The sequence below is a fragment of the Nicotiana tomentosiformis genome, chromosome 3, assembly GCF_000390325.3.
Source record: "Nicotiana tomentosiformis chromosome 3, ASM39032v3, whole genome shotgun sequence".
NCBI classification, from domain to species: Eukaryota; Viridiplantae; Streptophyta; class Magnoliopsida; order Solanales; family Solanaceae; genus Nicotiana; species Nicotiana tomentosiformis.
Genome location: NC_090814.1, coordinates 54,582,646 through 54,602,391, shown reverse-complemented (window position 1 = coordinate 54,602,391; position 19,746 = coordinate 54,582,646). Strand labels below are relative to the sequence as shown.

The 19,746-nt window shown below is 39.8% G+C and overlaps 1 protein-coding gene across 1 annotated transcript; it reads left to right on the top strand.

The window, feature by feature from the left end:
• The first annotated feature begins 8,088 nt into the window (after positions 1-8,088).
• On the top strand, positions 8,089-11,586 carry LOC138907833 (uncharacterized). The gene is made up of 6 exons (XM_070198452.1): positions 8,089-8,477; positions 8,552-8,790; positions 9,310-9,359; positions 9,851-10,243; positions 10,472-10,612; positions 11,362-11,586. Exons 1-6 carry the CDS (start codon positions 8,089-8,091, stop codon positions 11,584-11,586), a joined length of 1,437 nt encoding a protein of 478 aa, XP_070054553.1.
• Positions 11,587-19,746: the final 8,160 nt, after the last annotated feature.

Genomic DNA, 19,746 nt, shown 5'->3' with positions numbered 1-19,746 from the left:
ATAAGTCATCACTTTAGAGTTTAGCCTACCCTTTCCATGATCGCTTAGTGACTCAAAAATGCTAGTAGTATTGCTGATCGAAATACATCTTCTAGTTCTAATGTCAACAATTATACAAAAAACAATACTCCTTGAATTTTGAACGCATGAAAAGAGAAAATATGCTGGTTTAGCCTTCTATACATCGCAAATTCCTGAAAATGGTAGACAACTTAATAACGTGACATTTCTGCTTCAATAAGAATTTGAGCAAGAATATCTTACAAATTTGTCCCTACTCCAGGTATGTTAAGGTTATCCCTTCTTTCCTTTTGGCATGATCCAAATAATACAAATAAAATTAGCAAAATATGCAACTTTTATAAATGACTCTATTCATAGAAATACTAGAGGTGTCTATATTCATGATTCTCCATGTGAATTATTATTATATCTTCTGTTCATGGGTCTCAGAAAAATACGTATTTGATAAAGAATCCGAAAGGCATATTGATTTTTATGACATTCCGAGAAATCTTATTAACGTAATTCTTATGCATTTCATGCATTTATACATGTACATTGAACCATGACCAGATGACATTATATGTGCGTATATTATATGTATATGCGATATGGAAAAAGGTTATGGCGTTATATACGCGTATATTATATGTATATGCGATATGAGAAAAAGTTATGGCGTTATATATGCACCACCACCTGATCAGTTGGTATATATTGATGATGTTGCCCACAGTGGCAGAGACGATATGATGGGATGCCCTCAGAGGCTTGATGATGATATATATACACCTATACCTATGCATGACATGACATTTATATGCACGTGCATGGCACTATAAATGTTTCAAAATTTACAAAGTTATCCAGACTTACGGGTTGATTTCTTTATTCCATGTTTTATCTATGTCTTTTATGTATTGATTTTCATGCCTTACATACTCAGTACATTATTAGTACTGACGCCCTATTTCCCAGGGCCTGCGTTTCATTCCCGTAGGTGCAGGTAAGCAAGTTGACGGTCCCTCTTCTTAGGATCCTTGATCAGCGAGGATTGGCGTGCTCCACTTGATCTGGATCTGTTTTTTTATTTTGGTACGATATGCTTGTATACATATATGGGTATGACGTGGCTCAGTCCCGTCTTTGTATAGTTGTATTTCTATTAGAGGTCTGTAGACAATTATGTATAGTCAGATAGTATGCGGCCTTGTCGGCTTCCAGTTTTGGGTATATAATTGTCTATAGCAGCCTTGCCGGCTCGTCCCACTGCATTCCGTATGTATATGTATATATATCTTTTGGACAAGTTTCTCTCACATATGTTATTCATGTTTATATCTTAAACGCATGCTTAATGATATTCGACATATAGGATTCGGGCACCCGTTGCGGCCCATCAGTTTGGGTCGTGACGCGATGAGACGTGAACCCTAGTGACAATGTATTATGTCAGAGGTTTCAAGTTATCAGTAGTAGATTATATATCAATATTAAGGTGAATCAACCATAGATGGATAAAGTTTGAAAGCATGAGAGGAGATTAGGATGTCATTCTTTATATTAACAGTAATAAGGAAGCATTAAAGAACTTAGATTTATACATATAGGATAAGCAATGAGAGAGTAACCTGGAGTTGGGTATCAGACCTCGATAATAATAAACTAAAGTAAGAGTTATGGTGTAGTATGACCAACCTAGATGTAGTAAAGCCATAAGGATAGATAATCGAGGCTACGAAACAAAATATAGCAATAGTCATAAGTTCGACAAAGTACCGAACAAAGAACTTCAGCACACCTATAGATGCCCAAATGGATAACTTGTCATAGTTCTATATATGTACCCAAGGTGAGGCCTAGGGACTGGCTAAAAGATGTAGGAAAAAGGAGAAAAGAGCCGCATAGGCGCACATACAAGAACAGAAGATAGCAACAGTCACGAGATTAGAAGAACTCTGACCACAAGTAGTGGTATGAGAAAGAGGCCTAAAGGGGGGAATGCCCTAGCCTTTGGATCTATTCACAGAACAGTTGTCTAGATGGAAAGATCTATATGTTATGAGACTGATAAGAACATTAGTCAATATTCGAGGATGTATGTTCCAGGGGAGAATGATGTTACACCCCATGTTTTCGTACATAAGAGTACCTCGCAAGTCAATTAATGTAAGCTCAAAAATAAGATCATCTTTGAAAGTATATAAAGTAAGTTAATAATTTCTCTTGGAGGTTACAAACATTTAAGATCATGAAAAACAAGTGCCAAGAAGGTTGGAAGGCTCAAAAGCGAAATGAATTGAAAAAAATAAGTTTCGTCGAAAGTCGACAAGTTAGGGAATGTTATGACATGTACTTTTAGGGTGAGACTAGGGTAATTAATATGATAAGGAGGCTATTGTATGAGTTATTTAGTCGTATGATAGTCGTGTATTATGTGCTAAACATTATGTCAAATGTAGCTGAGATTTTCTCCAAATATACTTGTAATTACAGGATGCTCAACCTACCAAATTAAATATCTACGAGTATAGTTTCTAACTCATTAAACCATTCATCGATCGAAGTAAAGAGATATTTGTATTTTTATAAGACTGCAAAAGCAGCTCCTATTGGGACCCACTTAGGTGGTGGATGACCCTTGAACATTTTAAAGTGGTTGGAAGGCTCATTTTTGGTCATTGTTTTACCAAGGACAGTTCCCAAACTCTCTTAACACATCTCTAACAGTTCTTCAAGGTTCCAAGGTGGTTTTACCTAAACCTAACCTCAAAGGTTAGCCTAAGTGAAGAAGATAGTCCTTATAATGTTGTGAGGTCATTAAGGTTGCTTGTATGCTAAGGGAAGCTTTGGTTCGAGTTTTTCTGATTATTTAGGGTATGAATAACACCTTATTGCTTGGTCTTAAGCTTATCTATGTGTTGGTTAACTTATTTGGATGAAGAATTACAAGATAGAACTTGAAGTTGTATAAGAAGTTGTTGTCTCTTATTGGACTATTTTGGAGTTGTGTATATGACTTCATGTGGCTGAAAATCGTGGGGAATAGCTTGGTTATAATGTTCTTATTATTGCTATGCTTATCAATAAGTTGAGTATGTTGATGATGCTATAAATAGGAGAATAAGCGACCACACAACACCTAGAAATTGTCCATGTTGTTGTTATATCTTGTTGGGTTGTTTCATGTTACTTTTATGATGGATATAAGGTTGGAATGTCATGTCAATATATATGTTTATATGCTGGGCATGTTGATGGTGTTGTTGTCAAGACTCAAAATCTACAAGTCGTGACGGCACCTAACACAACCCGCTAGGTAAGCCAACAATCACATGAAAATGAAATAACATGATCTGATAACTCAACAGCGGAAGAATACCATAAAATATCTAAGAATAAAACCAAAATTCCACTACAACCTGCCCCAAAATCTGGTGTCAACGAGTACACGAGCACTAATGAATAACAAGGTATAAGCAAAATCCTCTAATACAACTGTCTGAATATAAGAACATTAAATATAAGGATAACAGGAATAGAACTTCAAGGACTGCGGGCGATATGGTAGCTACCTTGTAGTCTCCCAAAAGCTGGCACAACTCAAATCTGAAAATCACCTCGGCCGGATGTACCTGGATCTGCACACGAAGTGCAGAGTATAATATGAGTACAACCGATCCAATATACTCAATAACTAATAACACTAACCTTTGGTTGAAAGCAGTGAAGAGCTCAGAACAACAATCCAATGCCAATACCAATAACCGATAACAGTTCAAAATGTAAAGGATAAACTATAGAAACAGTAGCTCAATAATATCAAGTTCAGCTTGTTCACATTTCAGTAATTTACGCATGCTTTCAGGTATAATAGTTAAAGCCCAACACATATAAAGCATATCAATTATCAGGTAGCGTGGGGAAAGTATATCTCGATGCCTACATGTCAGGTATACACGTCAATCTACAATATCACAGTTGATCTATCAAGAATATTTACACTTAGCATTGTACGGGTTCCTAGCATAACTACCCATCGTCAAGCACATATATGAAATATCGTGCATGCGTCCACTACTGGCATGTAAGACTCTGGAGGAGCGGAAGTGCTATTCATAATCATTTAGCCCAATAGTGAGGCCTGGTGCACGCGTCGCCCCAAAATAATAACACTTAGTCAATATGGGCATGGAGTATGTGTCACCTCAAAACCAATACCAACCCGGATCTAAGGCCCAAACTCAGTCATTTACCATTCAAGTCTCAGAAAAACACATTTTAAATACTTAGTTTAACAGTGTTATGCTTATGCGATATCAACAGCATGTGAGGAATCAAATAACAAGTACTTAGACAGAGATATCATACACGAATATATTATCATGGCTGAGAACATGTGTGCAATAAGGTATATAACTCAGAAACAACAAGAATAGCCCTATAAAATCTCAAACAGTTAGCATGTAGCCTAGACATGATGTCTAACATGAATCATAGCTCAAGTAATCAAACAAGTAGAGGAAACACGAGGATAACATGATACGATAACAAAACAAGCCTGGTCATAGCCTAAAGGCCTCCCCAATCCATGAACACACTGGTGCACGGAAACATGCCTGTCACCTAGCGCGTACGTAACCCCAAGATCTTTAACATAACGTAGTTTTCAAGGTTAAATACCCTCAAATCCAATTTTAGAAGTGTTACTTACCTCAAAAAATGCAAATCAATACTCCAACAAGCCCTTTCCACATAAATCGACCTCCGAGTGACTCGAATCTAGTCATAAACAACTTAATACAATCAATACAAACTACAAGGATCGATTCCACAAGACAAAGCTAATATCTTTAACCAAAATCGTAAAGTCAACCCCGGGCCCGCACCTTGGAACACAACAAAATTCACAAAATTCGAACACCCTTTTAATTACGAGTACAGCCATACTAAATTTATTCAATTCCATCCACAAATCGACCTCCAAATCCTCAATTCTCACTCTCCAATACATAGTCAAAAAATCCCCAAATTTCACCTCAAACATACATAATCTAGGTGTAAACATCAATGGGTAAACAATATTTATCAATAAAAGGGATGAATCTTCATTTTACCTCTTCAATAAAAGTGAAAACCCTCTCAAAACATCGCCCCTAGTTGAGCTCCAGAGAAAACACGAAACCATTCAATTTTTATTAATCTCCCCAGCAAAACCGCACATGCGGTCAATACGGCAGCATCTGCGACACCGCTTCTGCGGAAATAATTTAAGCTACTGACCTAGTGCACCTGTGGTCCCCCACATTACATCTGTGGGACCACTTCTACGGTCTATCCACCGCATCTGCGAAAATCTATCATCCGGTCGGGTTCCACTTCTGCGGCTCGCAGATGCAGAAATTCCTCGCATTTGCGCTTCTCCAAAAGTCTTGCCTAGCTCGCTTCTGTGACCCCATGTCCGCTTTTACGGACTCGCCGATGTGGAAATCCTTTCACACATATGCTCCCAGGCAGCCTCCCCAACTCCTCGCACTTGCGCACACATGGCCGCTTCTGCGGCTCCACACCTGCAGCCCAAAAACTTGCAGGTCCAGTTACACCTGAACTGAAGCCAACAACAATGCTCTAAGTCTAATTCTCAATCCGATTTCAATCTGAATCACACCCGAGGCCCCCATAACCCCGTCAAAACATACCAATAGGTCCTAAAATACGATACAAACTTAGTTAAAGCCTCAAATCACATCAAACAACATTAAAATCACGAATCGCACCCCAATTAAAGGCTTATGTACTAATGAACTTTCAACTTTTAATAATAATGTCGAATAACACCAAACCAATTTCGATTGACCTCAAATTTTGTACAAAATTCATAAATCACATAATGGACCTATTCTAACTTCTAAAACAAAAATCCAAACCCGATATCAATAAATTCAACTCTCGGTCAAGCCTCTCAAACTTCCAAACCTTCAACTTTCCCACTTTTGCCAATTCAAGCTGAAATGACCTATGTATCTCTAAATCAATATCCGGACATACGACCAAGTCAAAAATTATCATAAGAAGCTATTGGAACCCTCAAAACTCTATTCTGTAGTCGTCTACACAAAATTCAAACTCCAATAAATTATTCCAACTTAAGCCTTCAACCTTGGGACTAAGTGTCCCAATTCACTCTGAAACCTCCCCAGAACCAATCCAACCACCCCCGCAAGTCACATGCTATAATTAAGCATAAAATAAGTAATAAATAGGGGAACGGGGCTACAATACACAAAATGACCGGCTGAATCATTACAGTTGTAAGTACAAGAGAGACGGGAAAAGAATTTGGGGTTTGGTTCTAATCCAAGCTTGCCACTCATCGTGCTAAATAGTAATTTTATTGGTGACTTTTGTGCACTTGTTGTTATGTAGAGTGATTTGTGTTGTTGGGTGTGTTGTGGTACTGAAAGTATATAGTTGAAGTTTGTATGTGTTCTTATTGTTTTTATGTTCTTGGGGGAAGCAAGAAAAATAGGGGAGATGGTGCTCGTTTTAATATAAAATAAGCTTATCGTTCGTTGTCTGATAGTTGCATTTTCCGTAGCTTAAATCATTATTTTATCTTTTTATTTTCTTGAGCCGAGGGTTGTGATGAGAAAATTTCAACATAGTTATTGGACAAATTGTGATAAAGTATGTTAAGGCTAAACCATTTCCTTCATTTTGGCATGATCCCGTAACTACATGCATTTGATAACGAGACATAAAGATAAGTTTGTATTCCTGAAATTATGTACATTATCCTTGGATCATAAGTTACAGTGTTCTCCCTTATCGGGACTTTATATTTAGTTAAGTATTGTCTTCTTCCAGTCAAGAGAGCAGAGGGTCCACATATATATTCAATATTATAGTATTTTCACCACCACCGAGCTATAATCGGTGGGCAGGCCCCTATTGGGTTACCTCTGATCATAAGATAATTTATATATCGAGCCTACGGTGGTCGAATGCCTATGAGCGAGCCCATAATTACCGAGATACCAAGCCTAGTGTGGTCGAGCGCCGTTGAGCGAGCTACTATAGTAGAGCAGTTACACGTACCGAGAGTTATAGGGACGGGCAGCTATTTTACATACTATATTGAGAGAGTTGAGTCAGTATCAGCAGGTAAGCATATCTTCAGATCATCTTTGCCTCCCAATTACTTTCCGTTATTATATTATCAGTTTAGTCTTAGCTTTCAGTTATTCTGTTGCCTTACATACTCCGTACATTATTTTGTACTAACGTCCCTTTTCTCGAGGACACTATATTTCATGCCTGCAGGTCCTGATAGACAGCTCGATAGACCTTCCCAGTAGACAGAGTCAAACATCAACTTGGTTGGTAAGCTCCACTTCATCGGAGTTAGTCTAGACCTTAGAGTCCATTTTATATATACAGGTTTGATGGGTAGGTCGAGGCCCTGTCCCGACCATGATACAGTTCAGTTATCTCTGAAGGTCTTGTAGACGAGTTCTATATATTTTGTATATCAGTATTGTGGTCTTGCCAGCCCTGTGTACATGTTCAGTTTGGTATTACTAGTTGTAGACGTTCATGGTGGCCTCATCGGCCAGCACAATTATGTACATGAGCTTTTGGGTATGTTTATCCCTCAGATGAGAGAGACGTTATTCTCGTATGATTCATAATATGGCCTCTTCGGCCTTGATGTAAGGACCCGTAAAAATTTAAACCAAAAACTCAGGGTTTCGTGGTGCCAAGGTAGATTCCTGCGTTATTATAAGGCATACTCCTTCTGAAAGGGGTGCTATTAAGACAGAGGGAGTAGAGTTGGCCTCCTATCATCTGAAAGGGGTGGCATATTCCTGGTTTGAGATGTGGGAGGATTCCCGTGAGGAGGGGAGCCCTCCGGCGAGATGGGATGAGTTTGTGGATGCCTTCAAAGACCATTGCCTGCCTGTCGGGACTAAGGCAGCCCGTGCTGTGGAGTTTGAGATGCTTAAACAAGGTAGTAAGAATATATGGTAGTATCACATGAAGTTCGTGCGCCTGTCAAGGTATGTTGTTCATATGATGCTGACTATGGAGGCTAGGGTGCGTCGATTTGTGCAGGGCTTTACCTTTTTGGTTATTAATGAGGCTGCCACAACTGCTCTAAATTCTGACATGAACTATGGAAATATGGTGGCATTTTCCCAAGCTACGGAGGCTCGAAAGTTAAATTTCAGGATGGAACGGGAAAGTAGTAGTAGGGCCCGATCAGCGGGCAACTTTGGGGATTCATTCGGAGGTGGGAGATCAGCTTTTCGGGGAGGATCATCAGGGCCGTCCCAGTCTTATGCTCAGTCTTCAGCTAGTGCCTCGCCATCAGGCACGGTCAGCAGTAGGGGAGTCTCTTTAGGCCCGGTTAGGGCAGCAAGGGGTCCCACCATCATGGCCGATCAGGAGGGAGATTCCAGCAGCAGCAGAGGGTCCCATGCCCTAAGTTTGGGAGGATACATTTAGGAGTCTGCTACCTGGACATGCCAGTATGTTATGGATGCAGAATGAGAGGCCATATTCAGAGGGAGTGTCGTGCATCCCGTCAAGGTGCAGGCAGGGGCACAGCTAAGTCATCCAGCCCTACAAACGCTACATCTTCAGCACCCCCTCCAGCTCGAGGATCTCCAGCACCCATAGGGCGTGGTGCAGCTTGGGGTGGTGCACAGAGTTCGGGAGGACCCAGCCGATTCTGTGTTATGAGTGGTCGACAGAGTGCAGAGGCTTCCCCAGATGTCGTCACAGGTATATTGACTATTCAATCTCATGATGTGTATGCCCTTTTTGATCCCGGATATTCTTTGTCCTATGTTACTTCTTATGTTGCTACGAGCTTCGGGATAGAACCAAAACAGCTTCATGAGCCGTTCTCTGTATCTACTCCGGTTGGCGAGTCTATTATGGCAGCATGGGTTTATAGGGATTGTGTTGTCACGGTGCGTGGTCGGGATACCATGGCCAATCTTATTGAACTAGGGATGATTGATTTTGACGTAATAATGTGAATGGATTGGCTTTATTCATGTTTTGCCAAACTCGATTGCTGAGTCAGTTTCATGAGGCTTGAGTTTCCTAACGAGCCAGCTGTTGAGTGGGAGGGGAATAATGTTATGCCAAACGGTAGGTTTATTTCTTACCTTAAGGCCACGAAGATGATCATGAAGGGGTGTATTTATCATTTGATCCGAGTTACGGACACCACTGCTGAGGTGCCTACCCTTGAATCTGTACCAATTGTGAATGAATTCCCTGATGTCTTTCCAGATGAGCTCCCTGGAATTCCTCCATACATGGATATTGATTTTGGGATTGATGTGATGCTAGGCACGCAGCCTATATCTATTCCACCTTATAGAATGGCACCGGTAGAATTAAAAGAGCTAAAGGAACAATTAAGGGATTTGCTAGAGAAAGGTTTCATCCGACCGAGTGTGTCGCCTTGGGGCGCACCGGTTCTTTTTGTCAGAAAGAAATATGGATGGATGCGGATGTGTATTGATTACCGGCAACTCAACAAAGTCACAATCAAAAACAAATACCCATTTCCTAGAATAGATAATTTGTTTGATCAATTACAAGGTGCTAAGTTCTTCTCCAAGATTGATTTGTGGTCCGGGTACCATCAATTAAAGGTAAGGGAGCAGGATATTCTGAAAACAGCTTTCCGAACCCGGTTGGCACTTTGAATTTTTGGTAATGTCTTTCGGTCTAACAAATGCCCCGGCAGCTTTCATGGATCTTATGAATCGAGTCTTCAAGCCGTTTCTTGACTCCTTTGTGATTGTATTCATTGACGACATCCTAGTATATTCACGAAGTCGAGAGGATCACGCTGACCACCTCAGGTGAATTGTATGCAAAGTTCTTGAAATGTGAATTTTGGCTTGAATCTGTTACATTCCTGGGTCATGTCGTCTCCGGAGAAGGAATTAAGGTTGATCCTCAAAAGATTGCAGCAGTGAAGGATTGGCCTAGACCTACTACTCCAACAGAAATTTGTAGTTTCTTGGGTTCGGCTGGGTATTATAGGAGGTTCGTGGAGGGGTTCTCCACTCTTGCCTCTCCATTGACTAAATTGACGGAGAAGGAGGTTAAGTTCCAGTGGTTCGATGCTTGTGAAAGGAGCTTCCAGGAATTGAAATCAAGATTGACCTCGGCACCAGTATTGACCCTCCCAGAGGGTACCGAGAGGTTTGTGGTATATTGCGATGCTTCAAGGATCGGTATTGGGTGTGTAATAATATAACATGGTAAGGTCATAGCATATGCTTCAAGGCAACTTAAGAATCATGAAAAGAACTATCCAACTCATGACTTAGAGCTTGCGGCGGTGGTTTTTGTATTAAAACTATGGCATCATTATTTGTATGGAGTCCATGTAGATGTATTCACGGACCACAAAAGCCTCCAATACATTTTTAAGCAGGAGGAATTGAACTTAAGGCAGAGGAGGTGGCTTGAGTTGCTCAAAGATTATGACATCGACATTTTATATCATCCGGGGAAAGCTAATGTGGTGGCGGATGCTCTTAGTCAGAAATCTATGGATAGTTTGGCTCACTTGGAGGCATGTCAAAGGGCCTTGGCCCAGGAGGTTCACCAGTTGGCCAATTTAGGAGTTCTTCTTGCGGACTCTAACGAAATGGGAGTGATTGTGCGGAATAGGGGGAATCATTGCTTGTGACGGAAGTCAAGGAGAAACAATACAATGATCCAGTATTGACACAGCTGAGAGAATGGATTCATAAACATAAGACTACGACTTTTTATCTTGGCATGGATGACAATACATTACAGTACCAAGGACGACTATGTGTTCCAAACGTAGATGGTCTTCGGGAAAGAATCATGGCAAGAGCTCATACTTCTAGATATTCCGTGCACCTAGGTTCTACGAAAATGTATCATGACCTCAAGGAAGTTTACTGGTGGAATGACATGAAGAGGGGTATGGCGGACTTTGTGGAAAAATGTTCAAACTATCAACAGGTGAAGGTCGAGCATCAAAGGCCTGGTGGGTTACCACAGAGTATAGAAATTCCAATGTGAAAATGGGAAATGATCAATATAGATTTTGTGGTAGGGTTACCGCGCACTCCGCATAAGTTTGACTCAATTTGGGTGATCGTGGATCGACTCACGAAATTATCTCACTTCTTGCAGGTTAAATCCACCGACACTGCGAAACAATATGCTCAATTGTATATCAAGGAAATAGTCAGGCTTCATGGAACTCTAGTTTCCATCATTTCCAATCGAGGGGCCCAGTTCATAGTTAATTTCTGGAAGAAATTTCAGTAAGGTTTGGGTACGCAGGTAAATCTTAACACGACTTTCCATCCACAGACGGACGGGCAAGCAGAGCGTACTATTCAGACGCTTGAGGACATGTTGCGTGCTTGTGTGCTTGATTTGAAGGGTATCTGGGATGATCATTTGCCGCTCATAGAATTTGCTTATAACAACAGCTTCTATGCAAGTATTCAGATGGCGCCGTTTGAGGCCTTGTATGGTAGAAGATGTAGATCACCGATTGGGTAGTTCGAGGTTGGGGAAGCTCAACTAATAGGACCATACCTTGTGCATCGGGCTATGGAAAAGGTTAAGATCATAAAAGAGCAGTTGGAAACTGCTCAGAGTCGTCAAAAATCCTATTCGGAAGTTCGTGGCAGAGACTTAGAGTTCAAGGAAGATGATTGGGTGTTCTTGAAGGTATCTCCCATGAAGGGGATCATGCGGTTTGGAAAGAAAGCGAAATTAAGTCTGAGGTATGTCGGGCCGTATAAAATCACTCAAAGGATAGGTCAGGTAGCGTAGAAGCTTAATCTACCACCTGAGATGTCATTAGTGCACCTGGTATTCCATGTGTCCACGTTGAAAAAGGTAGTTAGAAATCCGTCCGCTATCATGCCGGTTGAGACCATCGAGGTTAGTGAAGAATTGTCGTATGAAGAGATTTCGGTTGCTATCCTTGATAGACAGGTCCAAAAGTTGAGGAATAAAGAAATTACATCCGTAAAGGTATTATGGCGAATCCAGCAAGTTGAAGAAGCTACTTGGTAAGCCGAGAATGAAATGAAAAATAAGTACCCTCATTTATTTGAATAACCATGTAATAGCTCTATAAAGTTGTCCCCCCAAAATTTTGTATCACTTGTTCGGCTAATATAAAGACACTCCTTTCTAGTTATATGTCCCCTATGAGGCTTCCGTTGCTATTATTTTGCATTCTATTGTGTCATTTAATTCTATATATGTTGCTAAGGTGTGTTTCGGGAGCTCTCTAACAGGTGGATAGGCCTAGATACAAAGGAAACTCTAGCAAAATTTTCAGAAAGTTAGGAAATTAGGCAAATTTGGGGCTGATGTTATGTGGTACAACTAAAACTGTGTTAAGAAAACCTTGATCATCATTCGAGGACGAATGATCTTAAGTGGGGGAAAAATTTAAACCAAAAACTCGGTGTAAGTTCCAACTTGATCATACTAGAATTGTTTGCCTTAGTGTGTTGGGTTGAAAGATTCATGTTCCCTAATTGTTTTAGATGTTTACCATGTCATATGCTATTTGAGAACGTAACTATGATTTTCCAAGCTCCTTCCCTTATGTGCGCAATGCCTTATGTGATGGTACTTATCGACATGAATGATGATGTTATTTGAACGAATAAAAAGGGAAAGACTTGAATTGTAAAATGTGCCCAAGTGCCAAGAACTACTTAATAAATGAGGCTGTTTGTGCCATGTAACGAAAGATGGGAAAGAGATGTGAATTGAGTGAGCAATTGAAAGAGGTTATGTCTCAAGTGAGATGGCTTAGCTGATCGGGCCGAGACGGACGCCATGTTGTACACATAGTGGCATTTGTGTTGGAATTATTGATTTACATTGTGGATATGGATATGTCTCACTTGAGATGGCTTAGACGATCGGGCCAAGACTGGACTCCGTGTAAAAACACGGTGGCATTATGAGTTATGGCTTTGGCACTAAAGATTATTAACCTAAAAAGATGGAAAGATTGAATTGGAAACTATGTGATCCTTACTTGGTGTTTCTTTGTATTTCTGTGAAGTACTTATTGATTATTATGACTGCCTTCTCTTTGTTTCACCGTTCATTCTACTAAGATTGGTGTTTGCCTTACATACTAGTACTATTTGACAGTACTAACGTCCCTTTTGCCGGGGGCGCTACATCTTTGAATGGATGTAGGTGGTTCCATCACAGATAGTGCCGATCGCAGATAGTGATGCTCTCTCTCACACTCATCACAGCAGTCTTGGTGAGCCCCATTTCCTCCTGGGGTCATGTAGTCCTTTGTTTTGTATAAGTTTTCATATTTTGAGGTATAGCCGGGGCCTTGTTACCGGCATTGTCATGTTGCTCTTTTGTACCCTTACAGGCTCCGTAGATGTTTATGTGGGTCATGTATGTGTGTTGGAGTTGTTGTTGGATCAACTTGTATTTTGGAAACTCAACTATGGCATAATGTACCTATATAAGGAAAAATGAATGAGCAACGTTTATATATTTATATAACTGATCTCTCCCCGGTTTTACAAATGGTGATGCGTTCCCTTTTGGGATTATGAATGAGTCGGGTAGGAAAGGTTTACTAGGCTTGCTCGCTCGGGTTCACTCGGTTGAGCGCCAATCGCGTTCCCCGAGGTTGGGGCGTGACACTTTATTGGTATTATCAACTTGTAGGTTAGCCTCAACGGCCTAAGTTGAAGGCTACCCTACTAGAGTTCACAGTTACAGAGTGGTACGTTCGGGCCGAGTATGGCATCTGGTGATAGCCACGCCTACCCAGGTTTGGGGCGTGACACCGAGCTCGGGATGAATGGGTAATCAAATTTTAGTCCGAATCTTGAGTTTTGACCAAGCGGGCCTAGGGTTAACCTTTGTTGACTTTTTCAAAAATGATCAAAATTGAACCTCTTTCATTTATGGGAAGTTTCTAAAGCTTATTTTGAGTCGTTTAACCAATAATTTGATAGACTTGATTGGTTTAGAGACTTGTTCAAAAGGCAAGGCCGTCGTTGATTGATTGCTTTGGTTGCGGAGTGAGTTAAGTGTCATGGTTAACCTTGACTTGAAGGAATTAGGACTAGTTGGTCTATTTGCTATGTGAATTATGTGTGGGGGCGGCGTATTTATAAGGCGACAAGTATTTATGCATTGTTGTTGGGTTAAAGCATGCGGGTGGAAATTATTTTATTGTATTTTTTGATTCATTGACTATGCTTTCCATGGCGTAGATAGATTACCACTTCTTTAATTATTCACCCTCATATCTATTGTTTATTTTGAAGTTGTTGAGATTTTGAAAGTTGAGTTGAACTATCATTACACTATGATTGAAGTGAAATTTCTTCCCACCTTGTTTTTCTATCTTGGATTAATGTTGTTGCTTGGTGAGGAAGAGATAAAAGCACGAAGGGTGTTGTTGTACCTTATTTGCATACAATATCATTTATTCGAGAGATTGGGAGGATTAAAACATGAAGGGTGATGTCGTGTAATAGACTGATTATTATTATTAATCACAACATGTGAGGAAGAGAGTAAAATCACGAAGGGTGATGCCGTACCATTTCATTTATGATATTACATGGTGACAACGAGAGTAAAAGTATGAAGGGTGATGCCGTGCCATTTTTATTTCATTGCCTGATTGGATTCCCGAATTTGTGTTTTACTTGGTTGCATTGTTGTTTATTTCGGAAAGATTTTATTTGGTGATTCCGTACTTGTCGTTCTTATGATACTCCCCCTTCCACATGTCCCCTCCAAGTTAACGTTTTAATTGGCCTACTTGTTATTTTGTTGCTCTACGTATATATCTGTGTAGGTTTTAAGTAGGTGTCTTGTCATAGCATTGTCACTACCTCGCCGGGGTTAAGCTCGATACTTACGGAGTACATTAGGTCGGTTGTACTCATGCTACACTTCTGTACTTCTTGTGCAGATACTAGTGTTGATCCCATCGGTGTCTAGTGGTGTTTCTTCTCGGATTCAGGTATATTGGAGACTTGAGGTATAGTTGCACGGCGTTTGAAGCCCTGAAGTCCCCTTCTTTATCCATTTTACTGTTTATCTAGTCTCAAATAGTTGTACCTTATTTCATACCGTATATGTAGTATTTTAGTTGCTCATGTACTTGTGACTCCGGATTTCTGGGAGTAGTTAGTATTGTGTTATTCATATTAACACTATGTTAAATTCTGAGTTTATTAATCATTAAACATCATTACTCTGTGTTAATTGTTAAAAACTAGTTAATTAATTCAATAATGTCGGCTTGCCTAGCAAGCAGCTTTTAGGTGCCATCACAACCCCGAGGTTGGGAATTCTGGGTCGTGACAGTAATATACTTCATATCAAATGATACCTCATTCCGAACCTTCAGGACGCTATAAATGATAAAAGAAGCATGTAGAAACTCGTAACCACCCTCGAAATCAACAAGTCAAGAAGCTCTCTCGTCCGGCAAGGACCATTTCCAAATTTTGAGTGGAAATATGGTATCATTCTTCCATACATTCCTTATCCCAATACGATGGCGCGAATTCTAATCCAGAAACCTTGTTTCACCAAAAATAAGCAGCCCAACCAACAAGTCGCACCAAAAGCCTTATGGAGCCCCACACAATGCGGTTCGTACCCCAAACAAGTATAACTCATATATGACTGATAATCGTAAGAGGGTCAAATAAGAACGCTTAAACAGGCAGGGTAATATTGACATCTTCCTATGAACTATTTCCACAGAGTAGAAGCAAAACACACGAAATAAGAATAAGGAATCACATCTCATCATAGTACCGTTGCAGCGTGCAACCTTATCCCACACACTAACGTTGTGGCGTGCAACCCAATCCAATCATATCAATTCACATAAGGATGCCCATCGAACCATAATGCTCGGGCTTACTAATCACATGTGCATCAACATCAAGGACGATAGAATGTATAAATATAGTTGTGGAAAGATGATTAGGTATAAAACAATATTGAGAAAGACAAGCATAGCTATGGTGCAATAAACATATCAACATCATGGGGGCTATCTCGCCTATAACTCCATAAGGCCTAAATGGAATTACAACATGCGCACGAATAATCATGTAACCTCACAACCCGTCATAGCATAAGAGAGAAACACATAATGCAGACCAGGGCGTGAATAACATCCATTTCACTCGATGGTATACCTGCGGCAAAATTTGCATAAGAGAAAACAAATCCGATCCAATATAGCATACACATTCTCATTAGGTCTACAAATAGCCCCAAAACCAAATTTCGATCGTCCACAAACAGGTAAATAACCTTCCAAAAGTCCACAACAACCTATCCATAACATATATCATCAGTTATCCAATTCTTAACATATCTTCACAGTTCGCAACCAAGAAATAGCCTGCCTGCGAGAACATCCAGTCTTTAAATCTCAAGAATAAAGGAATCTCCAAATCTGATCCCAACTTCACTACTCAAATGGCCAACACATCATTCGTGCACAATCATCTCATGGAGGATACCCACATAAATCTTTTGCGCCACGTAGCAAAACATGAAACTCATCATCCAAAAACCAGGCAATCACCATAACCCTAGTCAAGCATCTGCAAGTCAAAACACAATATGCCTTCTTAAAAGCACACCCTTCCCAAGTGATACCCAATAGTGCTAGTATTATCTTATACACTTGAAATCGTATGTTCTATCTACAACTTGTGACTTTCCCTTTGAAACTAAACCACAACCTTGTGCTCGCAACTTTTAACCCTACACGGCGCACCATAACTATCATGCTAACTCGTAAAATATACGAAAATCTCATAATCAACTCTGAATCGCAAATAGGATGAACACCTCATCAATCGATAACTTTCCATTTAACCCAATCCGAGAGGACATCGACGCACATAACACACATTTTATATTCGTAGAAGACATCAACCCCGCGTCGTGGCCATAACCATCGAAAATCCTTCGAAACTTATTAACAGATAATCAAATCTTCATAACTGATTTCCCTCTAACTTAATCGAGTCACGTATACTGCCAATCCTAGAACTAACTCAACTTGAAATGCCCGCACTGAAAGGACCTTCTGCGAACCCAAAGACATCTCTTGCATCTCTCTAATGCAGCCATGTAGAGTCAATAATGATATGGAAGTATTGCAAGTCTAGACACCACCTAGTATATATCTCAAGTCACAACCATACACAAATATAAAAATCCTTAAATACCACATATGAGTCTTGAACTCACCAGAACCTTCTCGATAGCCATTCACCTTTCTCTAAATCATCCTCGATGAAATCCTTCTCAAATTGTAGCCAATCTTCCAACACACCTTAGTCCAAGAACTAACATAACACATGACCATGCAATCCGATTATTGGTAGCAGACTCCCCTACTTGGCTCGAAGTCATATAACACATTGTCTTTAACCCATAGCACTCTTCCATTGCAGCTACCCTGATCTCGCACTGTTAATCAGCTGAATACTTCATAAACCCATATGACCCTAGTTGTAAAACACTCTGAAGACTCTGCCAAGTACATACTCTCCCTAGTGACCATCAAGCCCCCTTCCTTAAATGTTCCAAAATGATAATATATGCATTCCACTTAATAGGAGCCTCATACAAAACACCTGACTTCAAATCCTCATGCAGAAAATAACCCATCGGCTAGACTCAAACCAACACTTCCCCATGGCCCCACTATGGTCACAACAACTAGGCAACCAGCTAATCCTCTTGAGTTCGTATTCATCAACTAGATACAAGAATTCGCTTCATCCCATAAATGATCAACTTAGAGATCTATCAATGCATCTGTTTCCCATTCTAGACAACATATCCTGACAATAATCAAGCATCCACCGCCCTTCATAGCCCATCCGCAACATCACAAGCCGTCGATGCACAATGATATTTGGTGTTCAACATCATGTACGGATGAATAGGAAGAATCAAAATTGCGGGCTTTAAGCTGAAACAAGATTGCACGAAACGGAAAGAAAGATTGGAAGTTTCTTAAATGCCATATACCCTCTCGAAGATAGGTATGAATGTCATCATACCGATCTGCAAGACTCTACTAGATACTTGCTCATGACTCGTAGAACCTACGAACAGTCAACACAAATCTAAAAAAATAAAAGTGATCAACAAATAATATAACTGAATTCCATATAATATCCTAAGGACTGGTAGTAGAGGTCATGAGCCATTAAGACTGGATTTTTACAAAAACAGGTATGAAATAAATACAACGTCTGTTTGAAATGTACATAAACAGAATTCAAATCTAAAACTACCCAGGGAAAAATGTTAGCTAAATCTGGAAGGCATGAACATCTTCAGTGGCAGCTCCCATCATCCACATCATCTTATCTCCAAGATCTACATGCAAGGTAAATAAGTGTAGTATGATTACAACTGATCCCATGTATGATTATAGCTGACCCCAAGAACAAATATGCAAAGCAGTAATGATTACTAGAAGAAATCATGGTCAGTTTCCTATATATCATGACCAATCCTTTTCTTAAAGCGATAACCATCAAACAAAAATAGTAAATCCATGAACTTTCCTAGTATGAGTAATGTACTCAAGATATAAAATAAAATGGCCCGGCAACACCCTTCGTGCATTTATCTCATCCTCACCAGATGTATGAATGTATGTCAAATCAAATGGCACGGCAATACCCTTCATGCATTTATCTCATTCTTATCAAGCATATGTATAACATTACCAACCAAGATAAAGAAATGCCAACAATAGTAACTATAAAGTAGAGAATACACAAATAGCAGCAATAAACAAGTCGAAAGCATATGGAAAATAGTAACAGTCGAGATAGGAGGCACAAAAGTAGTGACAGTAATTAAGGTAGAAGAACATAGATTTCAACAACTAATGAGGTAGAAGGTTTGGTGAAATCACAACAAACAAGAAAAAGGCATAGATGTACATATAACAAACAAGAAGGTAGACGTGAATGTAACAATAAGTAACAAATAGAAGGCACATATATAACAATAGCAAATAAGGAAAAAAGGCAAAGATGTGGCAACCACATGCATCATAGAAAACATAGGTGTAATAGTAACAACTCAAGATGAAGGCATAAACGTATACACAAGGAAAGGATATCATAATATAATGCATGTCTCTCGTCCTCGCCTGCATGGAAACACCTTTGTGCCATGAACACATGATAATATAAAAATAATGGCACGGCATCACCCTTCGTGTTTACTCTCGCCCTCACATGATAATGTAAATACAATGGCACTACATCACCCTTCGTGCTTTTACTCGCGTCCTCATATGATAATGTAAATAAAATGGCACGGAATTATCCTTCATGCATAATAATATATATGAAATGGCATGGCATCATCATTCGTGCTTTACACTCTTCCTCACATGATAATATAAATGAAATGGCACGACATCACCCTTCGAGATTTACACTTTTCCTCATCAAGCACATGTATATCAATGATAAACAAGGTAGGAAGCATGAATAACATCAAGAAGAGTGGGTAAGCAAATAAACCACGTGAACATCAATCACAGCTCTCGAACTAATTAATAATTCAATAAACCTCAGGAATCCTATTGTTCAAGTATTTCGACAGAAGCTCAAACATGCTTTTCAA

Coding starts and splice junctions, on each gene's coding strand:
- LOC138907833 (XM_070198452.1), top strand. CDS start 8,089: ATGGAGGCTAGGGTGCGTCGATTTGTGCAGGGCTTTACCTTTTTGGTT. Junction 9,360..9,850: donor ATATTGATTTTGGGATTGAT/GTGATGCTAGGC, acceptor ACGACATCCTAG/TATATTCACGAAGTCGAGAG. Junction 10,613..11,361: donor ATAGTTTGGCTCACTTGGAG/GCATGTCAAAGG, acceptor TTGGGTACGCAG/GTAAATCTTAACACGACTTT.